This window comes from Monodelphis domestica, chromosome 1 (assembly GCF_027887165.1).
Source record: "Monodelphis domestica isolate mMonDom1 chromosome 1, mMonDom1.pri, whole genome shotgun sequence".
Lineage (NCBI taxonomy): Eukaryota > Metazoa > Chordata > Mammalia > Didelphimorphia > Didelphidae > Monodelphis > Monodelphis domestica.
Window position 1 is genome coordinate 315,608,412 of NC_077227.1, and position 21,402 is coordinate 315,629,813.

General features: G+C 39.8%; 1 protein-coding gene and 1 pseudogene across 1 annotated transcript; both read right to left on the reverse strand.

The window, feature by feature from the left end:
• Window positions 1-436: 436 nt before the first annotated feature.
• Window positions 437-6,518, reverse strand: LOC130456345 (60S ribosomal protein L21-like; annotated as a pseudogene).
• Window positions 6,519-6,673: 155 nt separating this feature from the next.
• SIVA1 (SIVA1 apoptosis inducing factor) lies at window positions 6,674-18,672 on the reverse strand. Its single transcript, XM_007473467.3, has 4 exons — window positions 18,279-18,672; window positions 8,643-8,846; window positions 7,830-7,986; window positions 6,674-6,909 (listed from the first exon to the last, which is right to left on the reverse strand). The coding sequence occupies exons 1-4, from the start codon at window positions 18,394-18,396 to the stop codon at window positions 6,852-6,854; spliced, it is 537 nt and encodes a 178-aa protein (XP_007473529.1). The 5' UTR covers window positions 18,397-18,672; the 3' UTR covers window positions 6,674-6,851.
• Between the last annotated feature and the right edge of the window lie 2,730 nt (window positions 18,673-21,402).

Below are 21,402 nucleotides of genomic sequence, written 5' to 3' on the forward strand. Positions count from 1 at the left end.
TGTTTTCTTAAAAATTATATGTAATATACATATATGTATACATATATATGGGATAGCCCTCTGGCAGGAGGAAGAGGAAAGGGGAAAACCTAGGCAATGTTGAAACAAAATATATTGATAAAATCTATTTTTTTTTTTAAAAAACTGAGTTTGTATTATACTGTATTGAAATAGTGAGTACAATTTGCTGAGTGGAAGAATGATTCAGTTTAAGGATAAAAACATCCTACCATCTGGAGATGTCTAATAATGGAACAGAGGTGGAACAGATTGCCTAAGGATATGGTGAGTTCCCCAGTCACTAGAGATGCCAAAGTGGGAGTTAGGTGGCCCTTTTCAGAGATGTGTAATAGATGTTCCTGCTCAAAGAGGGGCTAGGCTACATGACCTCTGAGGTCCCTTTTAACTCTGAGTTTCCATGATTTTTGGAGGGAGTCCCTGAAATGAATGGTTCTTTGTATTTTAAAACAAAATAGATGGTTGATACTGACATAACGATATTAATTTGGAGGGGTTTTTAGGGAAGAAACACAGAAGGAATAAATTTAAATAATTTTAGTTTATTTAACAAGGAAAGGGAAGGTAAAAAGGGAAAGAAGGGAAACAGAGAGATCTCAGTTGTTTTACCCTCTAAATATACACACTATTTAACTTACTAATACTAATACTAATACTAAACCCTAAGTTAACTAAAGGCAAATCAAAGGCAAATTAAAAAAAATATCTTACAAAGAGTTTCTGGGGAGTCAAAACAGGAATCCCAAGTGAAATGTCCACAGATGGTAATTCTCCAAGTTGAAGTCAGCTCCTCAATCCCTGAGTAGCAGATGACTGAAGAATAACTCCTCACCATAGCCAAAAGATATTCACAGGCTAGTATCTTGGTAAATGAGCTTCTGGAAGATGCAGCCATACATCTCACTCCTTTCCTCTCCCAGGTCCAGAGTAACAGTTTTTTCCAATTGAATCCCAGGGATTCTAACTCAACCAGGCTCAGAAGATTCCTGTCTCATGTTCCTGTCCATCAATCTTATGTCCAAAGTCTCAATTTCCTATTGAAACAATACACACTACATAGGATCTATGTTGTAGTCTCTATGTGTCCAATGGTGAGGAAATCAGGACAAGGAAAGTAATGGGGCCAAAAAAGGGACTTCAAAATATGAATAACTTGAGATTCTGCCTATCAGAGTTAGATGATGATTAAGAAAGGCCACTGAAAACCAGAGAAAAGAAAATGGAAAAATGGGAAAAGAAAGGGGGCAGAGACATTCTAGGCACAGAAACTGGTGAAACATGCACCAAAATGATATAGGTAAAATCCAAAGGAAAATTACTACCCTAACAGTAAGGCTTTCAGTATTTCAGCTCTTTTGGACTTGATTTGGGTGACAAGTCTTTAAAAAAGAATGCTCCACAGACATTATCATATATTTGAATCTGAAAATATCTCTAGAGGCCAGACAACACTGCATGGCAAAAGAAAGAAAATTAAGCCTAAGGGGACCAAGGAATGATTGACAGACTGAGCATGAGATTGCCTTATTTTAAGTAGCAAACTTGACATTTAGGGGAAGTCACCTCTTTGCCCATTCAGGATGTGCAAACCCAATAAACGCCATTGAACTTGGATGGAGAGGGATGGGAAGTATAAAAATAGAAGGAATGTAAGCCAAGTTTAAAGATTCTCGGCAAAGGAACATCTAGCTCCGGTGCTGGTAAACTCCCGTGAACCAGCACACCTAATCTAGGGTATCTAAAAGTGAATGCATTTTGGTTCAACCCAAAACTCGACAATTAGTCACTTGCTTAAAGTGGGCAGGGCTCTGACACGTGGGCAGGCTATCAATGTTGATCTGAACAAGCAACCACAATACTTAGCACAGAGCCTGGCACATGTTGTGTTCTGTCATACCCCACTTTGTGACTCCATGGACCACAGCATGCCAATGTTGTCCATCCATGGGATTTTCTCCGCACATACTGGAGTGGTTTGCCATTTCCTTCTCCAATGGATTAAGGTAAACAGAGGTTAAGTGGCTTGCCCAGGGTCATGTAGTGAATACGTATCCAAGCCTTGGATTTGAACTCAGATCAGTCTTCCTGATTGCTAAGCCATTAAATCTAGGAAAGGGTCATCTTCATTCTTAGGAAATTTCATTTAATCAGAATTATGTATTTTTTTCTTTTACAATTGTCTCTATCCCTTGTTTGGTAATGAATGCATCAACCCATAGCTCTAAGCTATATGATTTGCTTCTCTTCTGATTCTTTTTTTTCCTTCTATAATCCAAGAATCTTTTATTTCTATTTTTTAAAGTTATGCCATAAATTCTTAGGGGATTGATGCCAACAGTTCAGGTTCCTTGCCACTGGTTCTCATCAGGTGTGCTTCTCTGAGTGGAGCAGGCTGACATTTCAGTTGAACCCAGGTGCCTTTTCTTTAATTTCCTTCTTTTTCTGATCATTTTCCTTCACTTGCTTCAGGAAGCTATCTCTGCTCTTAGAGTGCTTAATGTGCTCAATATGCACATCCATCCTCTTGGCTAGAATCTTGTCCTTAACCTGTTTGTTTACAATGCCTTCAGCATGCTGAGAAACATTACAGACTTCCAGTCTTGCCATGTTAACAATTGTGGGGTATTCCCTGCTGAATTATGCCTGTACCCTTGAAATCTACATCACCCTTCTTGTATGTTCACATATATGTAGCCAAAGGGACAACACCATGTTTTCTAAAGGGTCTAAAAAACATGTATTGGGCTCCCCTCTTCTTTTCTTTTGTGTTCATCATTTTGGCAATTCAATGGAAGATGGTGGAGTCAGCGGAAAGTCTTCTGATCCTTTCATGGTATGACTATTAATATTCAGGTCTTGTGTCCATTTGGAATTTATGGTGGAATAGAAGGTAAAATGCCAGTCTCAGTCTATTTTTTTTCCCTAAACACTTACTTTCTGTCTTAAAATCAATACTATGTATTGGTTCCAAGGCAGAAGAGTGGTAAAGACTAGACATTTGGGGTTAAATGATTTGGACCCAGGACCTCCCATCTCAATCCACTGAGCCACCTACCTGCCTCTAAATCTAAATTCTGCCAGACTATTAGTTTTCCCTTCAAATCTTATAAGTAATATGTTTTTGGGTTTATCAAACATTATTTATTGAGCTTATTATTTGTAATTCTCCTGTTTCTAGTCCATTCCATTGATATACTTCTCTGTTTCTGAAGCAACACTAATTAGTGTTGATTACTATTTTATAATATAGCTTTAAAAACTGGAAGTGTCATTTCCCCCTTCATTCTCTCCTGCCTTCTCATTCCTATTATTTCCCTTGATAGTTTAACACATTTGTTTATCCAAATGAATTCATTTTGTAAAGGATCCCATTGATAGTTTGATTGATATAGCACGGTCTGCAAATTAACTTTAAGAGGATTGTCATTTTTATTATATTGGGATGGCCCAGCCATATTCTGTTTAAGCTATTTAAGGGGTTCTTTATTTCCTCAAGTATTTTTTAAAATTGAATCTATACAAGAATGTTTCCGTAGGTTAATCTGTACCTATTTTATGCATTTTGTAGTTTTGGGGGGCTGGGATCTCCTTTTCTATTATTGCCTCTTTTTTGTAATTATTATGTAGAAATGCTATTGATTTTTGTGGGTTTACTTTGTAGACTGAAATTTGCTAAGATTATTGTCTCAATTAGTATTTTGCCAATTCCCTAGGATTTCTAAGTAGACTACCATGTCATCAGTAAGAAGAGATATTATTTCCCTTTGCAATTACACTAGTAATAATAATAGTAGCTATCATTCATATAGGCTTTAAGTTTTACAAAATACTTTACAATTATTATTTCATTTTATCTTCACAAGAACCCTGGGAGGTAGGTGCTTTTAGAAGAGGAAAAGGAAATAAGTACATATATAGTATTTACTATGTGCCTGGCACTGTTAAGTGCTTTTTGTATATTATCTCACTTGATTCTCACAACCCTGAGAGGTAGGAGCTATTATTTTTCCCCTTTTTGAAATTGAGGAAACAGACTTGTTAAGTGATTTGCCCAATCACACAGCTAGTACCTGAGGTAGGGTTTGAACTCAGGTATTCCTGACTCTAGGCCTGGCCCTCTATCTACTATGCTACCTAGATGGCTTTCTATTTATCCCAATATCTCCATTTTATGAATGAAGAAATTGAGGTGCAAGGGAGGGTGACTTGTCTGCCAGGGTCATAGAATTACTATGTTTCAGAGATGGGACTTAAACCCATACCTCCCTGGGTTTAAAGCTGGCTCTCGTGATTTCTTCAAGAATTCTCATTTACCTTCTTATTTCTTTGGCATTTTAACTTAATTTTTTGGTTGCTCTCCCAAAACATTCTGGAGGTTCTTGGAAGTGTTTTGGTGTCATTTCAGGTCTGAATGAATGTTTGTCCCTTCACCTTCCTCAGAAATAAAGGTAATTTTGTTGAAAAATTTTAAGTATTTGGCTACAAAGATGGCTTCTTCTCCTCTAAGGTTTGTCCATTTTTCCTCCTTGATGCCTGTGTCTTTCTCAATTGCTCTGCTGGTTTTTCTATGGCGTTCTTACTGCCAATGGACACCAGGAATTCTTTCCTCTCTCAAGTCCCACTGCTGTTGCCTCTCTCCCCACACCTTTGCTTCCTGCTCTCTTAGACCAATGGGTTGGGTGACTGTTTCCCTGCAAGGATGGAGGTGACCAGCAGGGATACTGGTACAGGGAGGTGCTTAATTGGACCCATTCTGTGGAGCTCCACAAAACATTTCCCAGTAGATAAGTAGTCAAAGAATATGAACAAATAATACTTAAAAGACTTGCAAACAATAAACTAAATGAAAGAATACTCTTAAGTCTCTGTTGTCAAACTCATAGAATTGGGGGCTACTTAACACAAGGATCTCTGAGGGCTGCAACGCAATTGCCATAGAAAACCACACATGGTTACACATTTCTCTTTTTCATGTATTTGTTAAATATTTCCCAATTATACTTTAAACTGGTTTAGGCTGCACTTGAGAGTATTGTGGTTGCATGTGGCTAGGTGTATTAACACCTCTGTTCTAAACACACTAACAAAAGAAAACAACTCTTAGGTTTCATATCACAGCCTCCAAACTGACACAAGATGGTTAAGTCAATGTTGGAGGGTTGTGGCTAGATAAGTATTTCTGGTAGTCATGAGTAAGTATTCCATTTTGGGAAACAACTGGAATTATGCAAATAAAGTGCTAAACTGTCCATGTCCTTTGACCCAAAGATTCTCCTAGGAGGCGTATGCCCCAAGAAAGTCATTTATAAGAAGAAAGTCATCATAAATCCAAAAATAATTACGTTTGTACTTTTTGTGATAGCAAAAAAATTGGAAACAAAAAAAATGCTCATCAATCGGAGAATGTCTAAACAAAATGTGGCATGTGAATATAATGGAATATTACTGTGCTGTGAGAAATGAATGAGAGGAAGAATAGAAAGATTTATACACACCTTTAAGGAGTTAGGTAAGCAAAGAAAACAATATACACAATGATTACAACACACACACACACAAGATCCAAAATGAATGTTGTAAAATTACAAAGAACAAGAATGACTCCAGAGACATGGGAAGACATACCCAATTCCACACCGCTTTGTAGAAGTCGAACATTCACCAGTGTTTACATTTTTGTATTGTCAGACTTTAATAATGAACTGATCAGTTTGGCTGATTTTTCTTTGTTTTTAAAAAAATCATTACAAGAAATGGCTCTCTGGGAGGAGAGAGAAGGAACACTGGGGAAAATTTGGTGATATGAAAAAGTACAGCATTAAAATTTTGTTTGCTCATTTTAAGAAAGACTAATCTGGCAGTAGTAGAAAAAGGAAATACCAGGAGTGAGGGAGGCTAAAAGATTGGTAGGGAACCCAGGTATGAGGTAATGGTTATAAGGTAGCTTCAAAGTCATCTGCCTAAAATATGACCTTATGATGGTTCAATAATATTTATTTGAGGGATGACATCTCCCACAGTCTGTTGCTACTCTGATTCTTGTCATCTCCGCTTTGGTGTGGGTCCTCATCACCTCAAGTATGGAAAATATTGGAATAACCTGCTGGTTTATATCCATCTCTCCTTCAGGGTATCTTCTGTTCAGTTATCCAGATGATCTCCCTAAAGGTCTTCCCATAGCACTCCCCATTCTGTCATTTAATAAACTTTCAGGATTAAGCAAAAATTGTATAAAAATCCAGGTATAAAAGTCCTTCCTAATCTGGCCCCTTCTTACCTTTCTAGACTTCTTATATCTTCTTCCTTTCCAATAATTCTGCAACTCATTTACACTGGTAAAACTGTTCTTCATACAATACTCTGTCTCTGAAATCAGTGAATTTTCACTGACCAGTCTCCATGCTTGGAATCCTCTCTTTTCTGATCTTTACCTCTCTGGATTCCCTGAAGCTAAAATCCTCCCTTCTACAAGAAGCTTCTACAAGTCCCCCTTAATTTTCATGCCTTCCCTCTAAAGATAACCTCCAATTTATCCTATCTTGTTTGTACAAAGTTGTTTACATGCTGTATGTCCTCCCCCTTCCCCACCAATTAAGCCTTTCCAATGGGCTGGGATTTCACCTCCTTCAGACCAGTAATAAAAAATCTCCAACCATCCAAATATAAAAAGGTTTTATTCATTTCTGTTACTTATTCAATTTAGAGTACAAAATATAAACATACAAGCCACAAAATCCTGTAGTCCATTTACACACTAGTATTAGCTGTGCAAATGGAGATGGCCAAGGTGTGAGGCCTCCCACCCAGGAGAGGTAGTCCCTTCCAAGTGAACATCAGGCTTCAAACATGGAGCAGCCACTGCAGAGTGCTTTCTCACCAAAGTCACTGTAACTGGGGAGAACACCATGTAGAAAGAGATCAGAAAATCCATTAGATAAGAAGAAAAACTTTGATACAATGGAAAGCAACCAAGGCCTAGAATTCAAGCAACCTGAATTCCAGACCTGGACTTTGCAACTAACTTGCTATGTGACCTGGGGTAAGTCTTGTCCCCTTTCTACGGAATGACTGTCCTCATCTATAAAATGAAGGGCCTGGACTGTATCTGGAGTTCTTAACCCCAAGGTATTCTCCCTGAAGGGAGATTTCAGGAGAGCTGTGAATTCAGATGGGGAATCAGTTTCCTCAGTCATCCTTTGTATTTTATTTTATGTGTTTAATGTATTATGTATTTAATATTTATGCAAATATACTTATATATAAATTTATTTTATCTTTAAAAACATTTTTCTGAGAAGGAATCCACAGACCTCACCAGATAGTTAAAGGGGTCTAAAACCCCAAAAGGTTAAGAATTCTTGAATAGATGATATCTGAAGTCTCTTCTAGTTCTGACACATTGTGATACTGTAATAGTTAATATTTTAAACTGGCAGGATGGAAAGAGCAGCAGATTTGGAGTCAGAGGACTTGGTTTAAATCCAGCTCTTTATTTCCTACCTATCTGGCCTCTTGCAAGTCATTTGTCTCTGGGACTCCCTCATCCATAAAAGGACAGGATTAGAATGGATGACCTCTACAGTTCCTTCTCCAACTTTAGTTCTCTGATCTGTGAACTCAGGAATGAGCAACTGCTGAAAAGAGCACTCTGGCAGAAGGGAGATAGTGTCTGGTCTAGTGGCAATGCTTTCTACCCCAGTTAATACAAGAACATTTCACTTTTTGCTACAATTGAAGGGGCCCCGGAGAAGACCTTCAGCCTACTCTAATGGCTCCATGACTTCTCCAACACGACCTTCTGGACCACTTACTTAACAACAGCACACAGAGAACAGACTGCAGCATTGCAGCCATAGCAGATTCTGATGCAGCTCTGACACAGGAAGCGGTCACACTGGCTACAGGCCTCTTTCCCACGGATAGTCCTCACACAGGATGAGCAGGCTTTGGACACGCCCTCTGATGAATCTGTTTGGGAAATCAAGTACCCGTAGTTCACTGATCTGTCCATAGAGAATTTCAAACAGACCCGATTGCCAGGTCTCAAACACTGGCCTTCCTCTCCCTCTTCAGGTAACTGAGTACCACGAGCTTAAAAGGCAGTTTTTTCAATTCACATTAAAATTGTGAATTTTGCCTTGGTGAGGTTCTTTTGCTTGCAGTAACTGAGTTTAGAGCCCACAGTTCCATGAAGCTGCATCTCCCTACTATTCCACACCCCCTCCACTCCCTCCCCAGAGAGAATACCTCACATTTGGAATTAAAAGAATAAACTTCATTATTGGGGATGCTTCAAGAGTTTGGGTGACTGAAGAAAAACTCAGATAAATTTTTAGCTTATCATTAGCAGTTGTAAATTGCTTAACTCACTTTCAAATTTAAACATGTAACTGGAGTAAAAATGTTTTGTTTTCCTGAAAGAACAAGACTACTCATTCATATTGTTCCAATACAATAAAATAAAGTCATCTGTTTTTTTTTCCCCAAAAATCAAATCCAAGAAGATCTTCATGTAGATTAAGTATATGTGGATAATGACATTAATTTTACAAAGAGAAGATACCTTGGCTATGTTATGACATGAATCGAGGAGGCTTCTGATGCCAGTCACTTGGTTTAGGTACCTGTATCATCTGGGGCCTGTGAGCACCTCCTGAGCAGTTTCCCATCTTGTCCAATCAGCATCTGCCCGCTGAGAGTGCACACTGCCCTTGGAGCTTCATGCTCGTGTTTTGTGGGTTCCGGAAGGGGGTCCATGGCACAGCCCTCATCCCACATGTGGTCCATGTAGGCCTGGGCTCCCCTGAACAAGAGCTGCTTCGTCTTCTCTGGAAAAGCAGTTGGGGTGTGTGTGGGGAGGGAGAAGAGATGAAGACAAAAACGAATGAGTTCCTGCCTTGAGAAATTTACCAGGGGACAGGTAAAAGCAAGGTAATTTATGGAGGCAGAGTTCTTTATGACTGGGGGACATCTGTAAAGGCTTCCCAGAGGATGGGGTACTTCATTTTCAGTAGAAAAAGAAAATAGGAATCCTAACCAAAAAACAGAGCTGGGGAAGGGCACCTTGTGACATCCCTACGGCACTCATTTTCCCTCTTCCACCTCAAATCAACTTCATGATTTTTTGGAGTGTAGAAAATCTCAAAAGTTACAGACTGACCCTTCCTTCAGGAAATACAAATACAGAAGACAGAAGTTCATAACCCATATCACTCACAAGTATTATCAAGCACCCACTTTGTGCCGGAGACTCTGCTAGGCCCTAGGGATAGAAAGACAGGCAGTCCCTGCTGCTTATCTATTGGGGTGACTAGATGACATGCACACATGTGAACAGGGTAGGATCTCCTTCTCTGTGCTTTCATTTTCTGTGGTTTCAGTTACCTGAGGTCAATGGAAAGCAGGGGAAGTCTGTTCATGAAGCCTGAAGCAGTTGTTTACCCCTAGTGGCCTTCAGTGAACTCTTCTGCTTCCACTTTCACATTGAAGTAATAAAAAAAAGAATGTTTTATGTGTATGTATGTGGTGTAAGGAGGAAGCCTCAGGGCACTGGGCTGGGGGGTGAGAGTAGAGAGAAAGCACATATATAGGGTCAGTGTGTGTTCATTTGCATCCATTGTAAGTCTTGAAATGATACCCCATAGAAATAGGGACCTACTGAATATACAAAATAAATACACAAATACAAGATAGCCTGGAGGGGGTGCTATCAGCTGGGGAAACTGGGAAAGGCTTCAGGGAAAAGAGGACAATTGATCTCTGAAGGAAACCAGAAACAGGTGAAGATGAAGAGGAACTGAATTCCAGGCCTGGGGGACAGTATCAGAAATCATTCATTCCATAAGCCTCTATTGTACCCTTTCTGTCTCCCCACAACAAGCTTCTATCATTCTTTCTGTCTCCCAACTAAGTAGCAAAACCATCAGTGTAGATGAGCTCCTTGAGGCAAGACTAGATAAAGAATTTAAGAACGAAGAAGCAAAGATCAACTACCTGCTCTAAATTATGGAGAAAAACTATGATTAATGGGAAGTAGGAACATGAGACAGTGACACTAGAACAAGAGAGGCAGAAGAGCAGTGTCTTAAAGGCCAAGAGAGAAGGGAATTTCCATTTTCTTCTGGAAGTTTTTACAAAAAACAACAGCCCACAACTGACCTCCCATAGCACTGAGATGAGAGCCTGAAACAGGTTAATTTAGCACCTTATGTATTTCCTGTGATTAATCTTGACGCTAACAAAAATGTTTAGTTCCCCATTGTAGTTCTCACAACACCTATGTGCATACAGGAAGCACCCAATATTTAATCATTTGATTTCAGTTCAATAACAGGGCATGATCAACAAAAAATGTGACTGAGAATCTGGCTGAATACGTGAATACACTGCCAAATAAATATAAAATATAATGTTCCATGTGCAGTGATTGGGGAGGGGGCTGGTAAAGGGGAAGAACATGTCGATGAGTTAGGTAAAGCTTCCTGTACAAGGTGGCTTCTAAGCTGAGACTTTGAAACAATGTCGTGTGGGAGGGCAAATAATGTGAAATCAGTCCAGAAAGATAGGTTCAATCCAGAATGTGAAAGGCTTTAAATGTCCAACAGAAGAGTTTGTATTTTATCCCAGAAGAAATGGGGAGCTCTTGAAGCTTTTTGGGCACAGAAGTAACAAGCTCAGAGCTACGCTTTAAGATACTGCTGTCAAGCTCACATAGACACAGGGTTCACTAAAACATACATAAGGACCTCTGCAGCCAACATATTGACTTGGAAAACCACATATGAACATTATCTACTTTATTGCATTTATTTTGTTAAATATTTCCCAATTACATTTTAATGTGGGTCAGGCCAAATTCAGGGGTGTTGTGAGTTATCACTGAATGTCTGACATCTCCATTTTAGGATATTAATTTGGAGAATGGCTTGGAGATCTGAGATACTGAAGACAAGGAGAGCAATTAGAAGGCTATTGTAATAGTTCAGTTAAGAGCAGTAAGAGCCTTAACTAGGGTAAAAGTGGAAAGGAAGGATTGGATGAGAGATGTAGTAAAGATAATTCAACAAGACTTAGCTAAATGATTAAATGCCAGGAAGAGGGGAAACTAGAGTGATGATGAGCTGAAGATGACTCTAAGGTAGGGGGTTCTTAACTTTTTTGTCCAATAGATCCTTTTGGCAAGCTGGAAAAGCCCATGGACCCCACCCTAGAATGTTTCTAAGTGAATAAAATCAATAAAAAACATCAAGTTATATTGAAAAAGTTATCAAAATATTTTTTAAAAAGTTTATGAACCTTAAGTTCTCTTGCTCTAAGGAAACAAACATATTAATCAGTCAGGCAACAAGCATTTAGTATCGACCTTTAAGAAGCCTACATTCTAAAAAAGGATATCCTGTCATCCTATTTCCACATCCCCTGTTGACATATACTCCTTCTAACTGCCCTTATAATGACAAATTTTTTAAGTTACAAATATCACTTTCCATATATGAATATAAATGTTTTGATCTTACTAAATTCCTTAAATTTTCTCTTCCTTTTGAAACCTTTTATGCTTCTCTTTTGTCTTATATTTTAACATCAAATTTTCTGTTCAGGACTGGTCTTGTCATCAAGAATACTTGGAAACCTTCTATTCTATTAAATGACCCCCCCTCCCCATAAGATATATTCAACTTTGCTTTGTAGGTGATTCTTGATTGTAAATCAAGCTTCTTTGCTTTCCAGAATATAATATTACAAGCCTTATGATCCTTTAATGTAGAAGCAGCTAAATCCTGTGTAATCTTGACATGGAACCAAATTGTGGTTCCATGATACTTGAATTATTTCTTTCTAGCTACTTGCAGTATTTTCTCCTTGACCTAAGAGCTCTGGAATTTGATTATAATATTCCTGGTAGTTGTCCTTAAGAGATTTATTTCAGGAGGCAATCAATGTATTTTTTCAATTTCTATTTTATCCTCTAGTTCAAGAATATTGGAGCAGTTTTCTTTGATAATTACCTGTAATATAATGTGTAGGCTTTTTTTTTTTTAACATCATGACTTTCAAGTAGTCTAATAACTCTTAAATTGTTTCTCCTGGATCCATTTACCAGTGCAGTTATTTTTTCAATTAGCTATTTCATATTTCTTCTAGTTTTCATTCTTTTGATTTTGCTCTACTGTTTTTTGATGTTTAATTAAGTCATTAGCTTTTACCTGTCAAATTCTAATTTTTAAGAAATGATTTTCTTCCATGAGCTTTTGAACCTCTGCTTCCATTTGGTCAATTCTACTTTTTAAAAACCTATTTTCCTCACTGAAATTTTGTACCTCTTTCCATTTGGTCAATTCTGCTTTTTCTAGGTGTTTTGTTCTTGCATTGCTTTGATTTCTCTTTCCCATTTTTTCTCTGCCTCTGTTTTTTGAAGTCCTTTTTGAGCTCTTCTAGAGCCTGAGATCAGCTCCCATTTTTCTTTGAAGTTTACCATGTAGCTGCTTTAATCTCACAATCCCTTCTGAATTTGTGCCCTGCTCTTCTTTGTTGCTGCCATAATAATTTTCTATGGTTAATTTTTTTAAATGTATGCTCATTTTCCTAGCCTTTTCCATCTTATCTTCAACTTTTTGATCTTAAATGTGGACTCTGTTCTGAGGGGAGAGGGGAACACTCTCTTAAACTGCAGTTTTTCCTTGCTGCCATCCTCAGTTTTAGTTCTGGTTTTCTGCAAGCTTCAGTTCTTCCAAGTTGGTATAATGGCCTCTGGGCTGGGAGGTCTGAAAGCTACCTACCACTGCTGATTCAGTCTCTTCTAAGGCCTGTTTATAAAGCCCAGTGCATTAGGAACTACTTTTTGTTGGGGTTCAGGGTCTTAGGCCTCATTCTGAGCTTATACTGACCAGGTGCACTGAAGATTGCCTTGTGTTATGGCTCAGGAGGAGGGGAGGAGGCCTTTATTGCAGGCTTGGAACTTCAAGGGGTAGATGGGTGGTGGCTTGGGGCCAGGTTCAGAACATCAAGCAATAAAGGGGGCAAGGCTTGCTGCAGGCTACACTATTCTCTCACCCCAGTGAAACAGACCCTCTCTGATTACTTTCCAAGACATTTTCTACAGGAAAAGTTGCTTCACTCCAGTATTTGTTTTGGTGCATTACTTTAAGGTTGGCTGGAGAGGATTCTCAAAGTGATTCAAACTTTCTGTACCTCTCTGTGTCATCTTTCAAAAATTAAAAGAAAAAGAAAAAGAAAAGAAAAAAGGGCCAGATATGTGGCACAGTGGAAATAGTACCAGACTTTGAGTTGGGAGGACCTGGGTTTGAATCTGCCCTCATATACTTTCTAGCTGTGTGACTGGATAAATCATTTAATCCCATTTGCTGAACCCTTTCCCTTCTGTCTTAGAGATGTTACTAAAAGTAAGGGTTAAAAAAAAAGACCTTATTCTAAAGGGAGACAACATGTAAATAAATAAAGGGAAGGTAATCTTAGAGAAGATGTCTCTATTAGCTGCGAAGAATCAGGAGAGGCCTTGTGCAGAAGGTGGCTTTTGAGTTCAGTCTTCAAGGAAGCCAAGGATTCTAATGGGTGAAGCAAGAGACAGCATAGCCTGGGCAAAGGCACAGAGATGAGATATGCTCAGCTCCTCTCTGGACTTCATCATGTCCCAAGAACCTCTTCATCCTACAAGATGATGTTAGCTTTGAATTCAACTGTAGTCAGTTCCCTCTGCTTCTGGGGTCCTTCCCTCTGACTGGAAGCTGTAGAGTTGAGTTCCTTCCAGAACTTCCACTTAGGGAGGGGCTGCTCAGTCCAGCTCTGTTTTCATTATCTACTAGGCTTTCCCCCTTTGGATTCTCCATCATGTCTGTATCTGTCCCCCACCCCCACTCCTTTTAGTTTCCTTCTGTGCACTGCTTTCCTCTATTAGAAGGGGGCTGAAAAGGTAGGAAGTGGTCAGGCTGTAAGGGCTTTAAATACCAAAGGACTGGAGTGACAGGAGCCCATTGAAGTTTAATAGGAAGAGAGGATGGGTGATTGGGGCATTGTACAATGGAAGCAGTGACATGATTGGATCTCTACTTTAGGAAAAATCACTTTGGCTGCTCAGGGAGGTTATTAGAAGGCTACTGAGAGGCAGCTAGGTGGCTCCTTGGATAGAGCCAGGCCTGGAGGTTAGGGGCACCTGGGTTCAAATATGGCCTTGGACACTTCCTAGCTGGGCAAGTTACTTAACCCCAACTGCCTAGTCCTTACTGCTCTCCTGCCCTTCGACCAGAACTTAGTATCAACTCTAAGACAGAAGATAAAGGGTTTAAAAAAAAAAAGGCTACTACAACAATCCAAGGGAGAAGATAACATGGTCATGAACTAGGGTAGAAGCGTGTGAAGAGAAGGGGATGTACATTCGAGATACTGTCAAGGCAGAAACAAAAAGATTTAGAATGGAGGAGTGAGAGTTAAGAACTGGGGACAACAGAAATTTCCAGCCTGGGTGACTAAAGAAAATGGTTAGTGACTTTGATAGTAAGAGGGAAGTTTGGAAGAGAGAAGGGTTGGGGAATTGGGAAGGTGGGGGTGGATGGGTCCTGTTTTGGTAATATGCAGTTTGAAATGCCTAAGGTACACTCAGGTGAAGTTCTGTTGGTAAAATAGTAATGTGAGCCTGGAGCCCAGGAGAGAGATGAGGGCTGGATATGCAGATCTGGGGGTCAGTGGCATAAAAAGACAATTGATCCCATGGGCATTGATGACATCACCAAGAGAGAATAAGCCAAGAGAAGTGGGAACATCCACATAAAGGGGCAGTGGCACAAATGTGCATGATGATCTGATCTAGGGATGGCAGAGAGCAGAGGCTCAATGTCTGGGTCAGGAAATGCCTGGCAACTAGATCCCCAGGGACCAGGCTAACCTCGTAAATGGTGCCAGCTGGCCTGTGCTCATGATCACAAGGGATGAGGCTCATCCAGAAGTTACCCTGAAAATAAAGCTGCTACTTGGCTCTGGGCCAGGTGGGCAGGAGGCAACAGAGGTGGCCCTTTGTACACTCTGCTTTCAAATTGTTTGTTAAAGAACAATCCACAACAAACATTTATCACATGGTTATGTTATGTGAAAAGCTCTGTCATAGGTACTTGGAAGGATACAATGTTTACTCCCAGTTTTATCTTCCTAGCAACTATTTGGTCCATTCTTACCCCTCACTTGGCCTTTTGGAGATGAGGAAATAGTTCCAGAAGGGAGAAGGAATCTGTTCAAGGTCACACAGTCATAGTCCCAATTCTGCTCAGACCTGAAAAGACCTTGATACATTCTAATTGACAGTCTCTGAAGAAGAGTAGCTAGGTGTCCCTTTTCCTTGTATTCTGTCTCTTCCAGGCCAGTGCGCCAACAATCGCTCCCCTCTCTACTTTTCAACCTCTTCCTATTATACTAGCTTCCTATAAACATGTCCAAGCTTCCCCCAGCTTCAAAAACAACAACAACAACAAAAAAAACTCATTAAAAAAATAAAAGTGGAGCTTCTTTCCTATTAAAAAAATCATTTGACTACTCCTTAAATATCAGCTTTTCTCTCACAGTCAGACTCCTACAAAAAGCTGCTTATTTTCACTGCCTCTATTTCCTTCCTTCTCATTCATTTCTCAACCCTTGGTAATCTGATTTCTGATCTCTTCACTGTCCTGAAGTTGTCCCCCAAATTATCCAAAAATCTCTTTTTTCAGACTTTACCATTCTCATGAGACTGACCATCCTTTCTTCCTCTTCTCTTTTTCTGGTCCTACCTGTCTGGAAACTTCATTTTTTTTTAATCAGACCACATAGAACTTACCCTCTAACTACGGATGTACTCTAATGCTTTCTGGCTTGGGCCTTCTTTTCTCTAAATTCTCTTTCTTGGTGATCTCATACCAGTTCCTGTTATCATTTTCATGCAGATGACTCCTGCATTTATTTGTCCAGCCCTCATATCTCCTGACCATCCATTCTGTAACATCAACTAGACAGAGGATATTTCCAACTGAATGAACATAATATACCCCAAACGATTCATTAGTTTCCCCCAAAACTCAACCCTCATTCTTATTTCTGTTAAGGGTTGCATCATTCTTTTAGTCACCCAAGTTCACAAACTCAGAATCATATTCAATTCCTTACCTATATTTATATCCAAACACCTGCCATATCTGGTCAATTCTTCCACTCTACATCTCTCAAATCCATCTCTTTCTCTCCATTCTAGCCACCAGTTAAGGGCCTTCATTACCTTTCACACAGACCATTACAGTAGCCTAACTGGGCTCTCTCTTTCAAATCTCTTCCCTTCTAATCAAATTTTCACAATCTGTTAAATTAATATTCCTAAAGCATAAGTCTTGAGTATGCTACTCTTCTGCTCAAAAATTTTTGGTGTTTATTGCCTTTATGAAAAACACAAAACTCATCTGTTTAAATTTAAAGCCCTTCACAAATTGGTTCCAGCCTACCTATCCAGATGGATAAATTGTCCCTCAACCTACTCTGCTTTCTGGCTGCCAGTGCCATGCTCTCTCCCATCAAAATTTGCTTGCATTTATCTTTGAAAACAAAACAAAAAACTTATACCATCTGTATCTAAGGCAGAAGAGCAGTAAGAGCTAGGCAACTGAAGTTAAGTGACTTGCTCAGGGGGGCTGCACAAATAGGAAGTGTCTGAGGCCACATCTAAACCCAGGTTCTCCCAACTCCAGACTGGTGCTCTATCCATTGTGCTACCTAGCTGCCTCTTGTGTTTATTTATTTTTTAATACTGGCTGCTTCAGAATCTTTTAAGCTTGGCTTAAAACTAAAGGGCAGCTGGTGGTCTAGTGGATAGATTGGTTGGCCTGGAGTCAAGAAGACTCAACTTCCTGAGTTCAAACCTGGTCCCAGACACTTACTGTGTGATCCTGGGCAAGTCACTATAACCTTGTTTACCTCAGTTTTCTCATCTGCCAAATGAGCTGGAGAAGGAAATGGCAAACCACTCCAGTATCTTTACCAAGAATACTCCAAATAGAGGCACAGAGTAACAAAGTTTTTTTTTTTTTTGAACAAAAAACCAAAACGAAACAAAACAAAAAACTGTACTAAGACTTTAGGGATATTTTGTAATTATTTGTATGTGTTCATGTTTTTCCATAGGAACATACACACTGGAGAATGGAGCCAATTTCATTTCTCTTTGTATTCCTAGTGCTTAGGCCAGTTTTAAAAGATATAATAGGCATTTGATAAATGCACACAGACCAACTGATCAATGGCTATCAGCTTGCTCAGGATGCCCCTTACACAAGGAATGCATTCCGTCTTCACCTCAACCTCTTAGTGTCCTTAATTCCTTTCAAGGAACACTTCAGGTACTACCTTCATTAAGTGGTCTTTCTCTGTTTCCCCCCTTTCTCCTTAGTCCATACTCCTAAAAATTATTTTGTATTCATTTATCTGCATATACCATTCTACACTGGAATCTAAGCTTCTTGAGGGCAAGGACTATTTCTTTTTTTGTCTTTGTATTCCCAGCAGCTAACATAGTAACTGGCACATAGTATCAGATTAAATGCTGAGCCCTTTCCTGCCTGGATCATCTAGAAATGGAAATGGCAAACCACTCCAGGATTTTTGTCAAGAAAAACCCATGGGTAGCTATGGTCCATGGGGTCTCAAAGAGTCTGACACAACTGAACAATAACCTCTCCTGATTGATGCTCAGTTCTTTGCATGCTGTCCCCCCACCAGTTTGTGAGTTCCTTGAAAGCACCTATTGTTTGTTTAGGCTTTCTTTGTATCCTTGGAGCTCAGCATTATGTTCCTGATCCTAATAAATGTCTAATAAATGTTTATTAACTGACCACTGGAGGAGACACAAAGTTTAGATAAAAGAGAGGCTCTTGTTCTCAGGGAATTAACAAATCAACAGAGACAACTGTAGTTAACAACAGTCCTGGGGCAGTAGCATCATACAGTTGAGTTGAGTTAGTAGAGGTCCCAGTTAGAAAGGTCATTTGGCGCAGCACCTTTGCCTAACCCCGGTTTCTCTTCTGGCTGTCCCGCCCTCTGGCTCCCCCCTCCCCTAGGTCTTTCTCTCCTCTAGGGTCCTTTCCCTACTGCCATGCCCCTCCCCCAGGCCCCTTCCCTTCTCGGTCCCTCTCCTGGACTCCCGCCCCTCCTCCTGGTCCCCCTTTTTTCCCCCCGCCGTCCCTCGCAGAGGCTTCACTCCTTCCCAGTTCCTTGCCCCGCCTCGTGGCCCTCACCAAAGATCTCCCGCGTATACCGCTCTCCGAAGACGCCTCGGCTCAGCTCCTTTGGGCCGACCCTGACCTTGAGTTGCAGCGGGGTCGCGTCCCCAAAGGGGCAGCATCGCTTCGGCATTGCTGCCGCTGACACTGGGCCCTTAGCTCAGGGTTTCTCAACCCCTTAGCCCGCCCGGGGCCGGCAGGGTCCAGCCGCGCGCCCCCGGGAAAACTCTGTGATCTCGTGACGTCACTGGAGAGTTAGCCAATCAATAGCGACAAAAGAAGGGAGGGAGGCGGGAGAAGGAAAAAAGCTCCGGGGTTGCGCACGAGGAGAGGGAAGCCAGAAGAGGGGCGGGGCTCATCTGAACCACGCCCTGAGGGAGGGCGCAAGCAGGCTTCCTTTGGCACTCCTGAGTATGGGGGAGAGACCGTTTTACGTCATGGGTGGGGCTTAGTTCAGGGGCGGGAGAACTATCTGGAGGAGGGCGGGGCTAGCTCGGGGCGCGGATGAGCATTCAAAGGTGGTGATAGTGAACACCTCCTTTTTTGGGGGAAGGCTTAGTTTGGCGGATTGGGCAGCGCGCATGCGTATTCTTTCCCGCTTGTTTGTGCACTGGGTAGTTTTCCCAAAAAGTGCCTGCGGATTAAAGCAAGTGATTTTTAAAAAGTGCTGCTCTAAAGGATCTCACCATCTCACTGAGGCAGCCCCTCTTGCCCTTAAAATGCCCTTCTTCTTGATCTATCCTCTCAGTGCCTGGGGAGGGGAGATGGATTAGGTTTATAGCTGGGCTCTGTTCATCAATCCACCGAATTCTTAAATCCAAGTCCCCTCCGCCCCACTTTGAGTTCCATCACCCCAACATCTGGTGGCCTTCTTTATCCAAAAATGCAAAGGACAAAAACGTCAGAGAGACAGATTGAGAAAGAAATTTTAAAGAGACCGCAGATTCCTACTTAACCAATAGAAAGAAGTTAGCCCACGTGGGTGGTGTCATAAGTACAAATGCAATTAACAAGTCGTTTTCTAATTGGGGGTGAGTTCAGGTTTTTTGTCTTTTTTGGATTTGTCCTGCATGAGAATCATCATCATCATCATCATCATCATCATCGTTATATAATCATCACTTTTACTGAAAAATAACTCTGGGATATAGTGTTTAATTAAGCTCCCAAGTTATACAATAGTATCTTCCATAGAACATTTTCTAAAACTAAGGAGCTGTTTTCTTTCTTTCTTTTTTTTTTACTTGTCTCCCCCAATTAAAATGTAGCTTCTTAGGACCAGGAATTATCTCACTTTGTGTTTTAGAACTTGACACATTATTGTTCAGTCATTTCAGTTGCATATAACTTCATGACCCCATTTGTTTTTGTTTGTTTGTTTGTTTGTTTTGCAAAGATACTAGAATAACATTTCCTTCTCCAGTTTATTTTACAGATGAGGAAAATGAAGCAAACAGGGTTATGTGACTTGCCCAGGTTATATAAATAGTAAGAGTCTGAGACCAGATTTGAACTCTGGAAGATGAATCTTCCTGATTCCAGGCTTGGCTCTCTTTATCCACTGTACCTCCTAAATGCTCTGCTTGACAAATAGCAAGTGCCCTCACACCTGGACCTCCTCCTCCTTCCCACTAGTAACTTGGACTCTTCCCAGGAGTCCTTTGGTTCTCATAGGGTTAACTTTTGCCTTATCTTTTTGGGGCCCAGGTCTCTATGCCAGTCTGCTACACCGGTGGCCTGTTAAAGCCTCCCACCTCTCTCCCCTAGTTTTCCATTTCTATTTTATGATTTGTCTTCCTCTGTTAGTATTTAAACTACATATGACCAGAGATAATTTGGGGTATAGAATTCTAGAATAAAAATGTGCCTTAAATTTTTGGTGATTGTGACAACAGACAATTGTTATTTTGTGTCATTATCTCCTGGCCAATTTTCCACTTTCTTGTGGACTTTAAGAAGTGCTTACAGTATTTTTGAAATGGCTTCTTTTATTTATTATTTAAATTTAATTATTTAAAAATATTTTTCCATGTTTACATGATTCATTTTCTTTCCCTACCTCATCCCAGAGCTAATAATTCCACTAGGTTATACAAATGAAAGCCAAAATCCCAAATCATATACCCATATAAACAAGTCATAAGTAATAAGTTTTTCTTTTGTATTTCTACACCCATAGTTCTTTCTCTCAATGTGGATAGCATTCTTTCTCATAAGTTCCTCAGGAATGTCCTAGAATATTGTATTACTACTATAGTTCCACAATGTTTCACTTTCAGTGTATAATGTTCTCTTGATTCTGCTCATTTCACTCTGCAAATGTTCTTGGAGGTTTTTCCAGTTCATATAGAAATCCTCCAGTTCATCAATCCTTACAGCACAATAGTATTCCATCACTATCAGACACCACAATTTGTTCAGCCATTTCCCAATTGAGGGACACCCCTGATTGAAATTGCTTCATTTAAAAGATTGTATTTCTAACTTCATAGATTGATATTGTATAGGCATAGGGAAATGTGTTATAATAATTCATGTATCTTTTTTATAATTACATTCATTTTTATAAGTTTTTATTAACTTTATATCAACATAATTTCCCTGAGAACCTTCCTTTGTCCCTCCCAAAGAGCCATCATATATAGCACATAGAATTTTTTAAAGACAAAAGTTTTAAATACATGATTAATAAATACATCAAAGAAGTCTGAAAATATATGTAACACTTGTGGATCTCCTACCTCTGCAAAGGGGTAGAAGTAGGTATCTCTTCTTTGGAGCCATATTTGTTCTTTGTAATTTTTGCAACATTTACTTTTGAAATTTTTTTAGTGATTCTTTTATTTACATTGTTGTAGTAGTGTTTTTGTTTTCTTGGTTCTGCTTACTTCACTCCTACATTAGTTCATGTAGACCTTTCCATCATTATATTCATTATACCATTTCTTATAATTACAATAATATCTAATCACTACAATTTGTTTAGTCATCTCCTAATCTATATGGATCGACTCTATTTCCAATTGCTATCACAAAAAGTACTAATGTAAATATATGAATATATGGAGCCTTTCTTCTAATCAATGGCCTTCTGAGGGCATAAGCCTAGTGATAAAATGTCTGGATCAAAGAGTAGACA

What these genes read in the sequence shown, in the direction of transcription:
- SIVA1 (XM_007473467.3), bottom strand. Translation starts at nt 18,396, where the DNA reads ATGCCGAAGCGATGCTGCCCCTTTGGGGACGCGACCCCGCTGCAACTC. An exon ending in ACAGGCCCCAGATGATACAG is followed by an intron (nt 7,987 to 8,642) that starts GTACCTAAACCA and finishes TTTCCCAAACAG; the next exon opens with ATTCATCAGAGGGCGTGTCC. An exon ending in TCTCTGTGTGCTGTTGTTAA is followed by an intron (nt 6,910 to 7,829) that starts GTAAGTGGTCCA and finishes TGTTCTCCCCAG; the next exon opens with TTACAGTGACTTTGGTGAGA.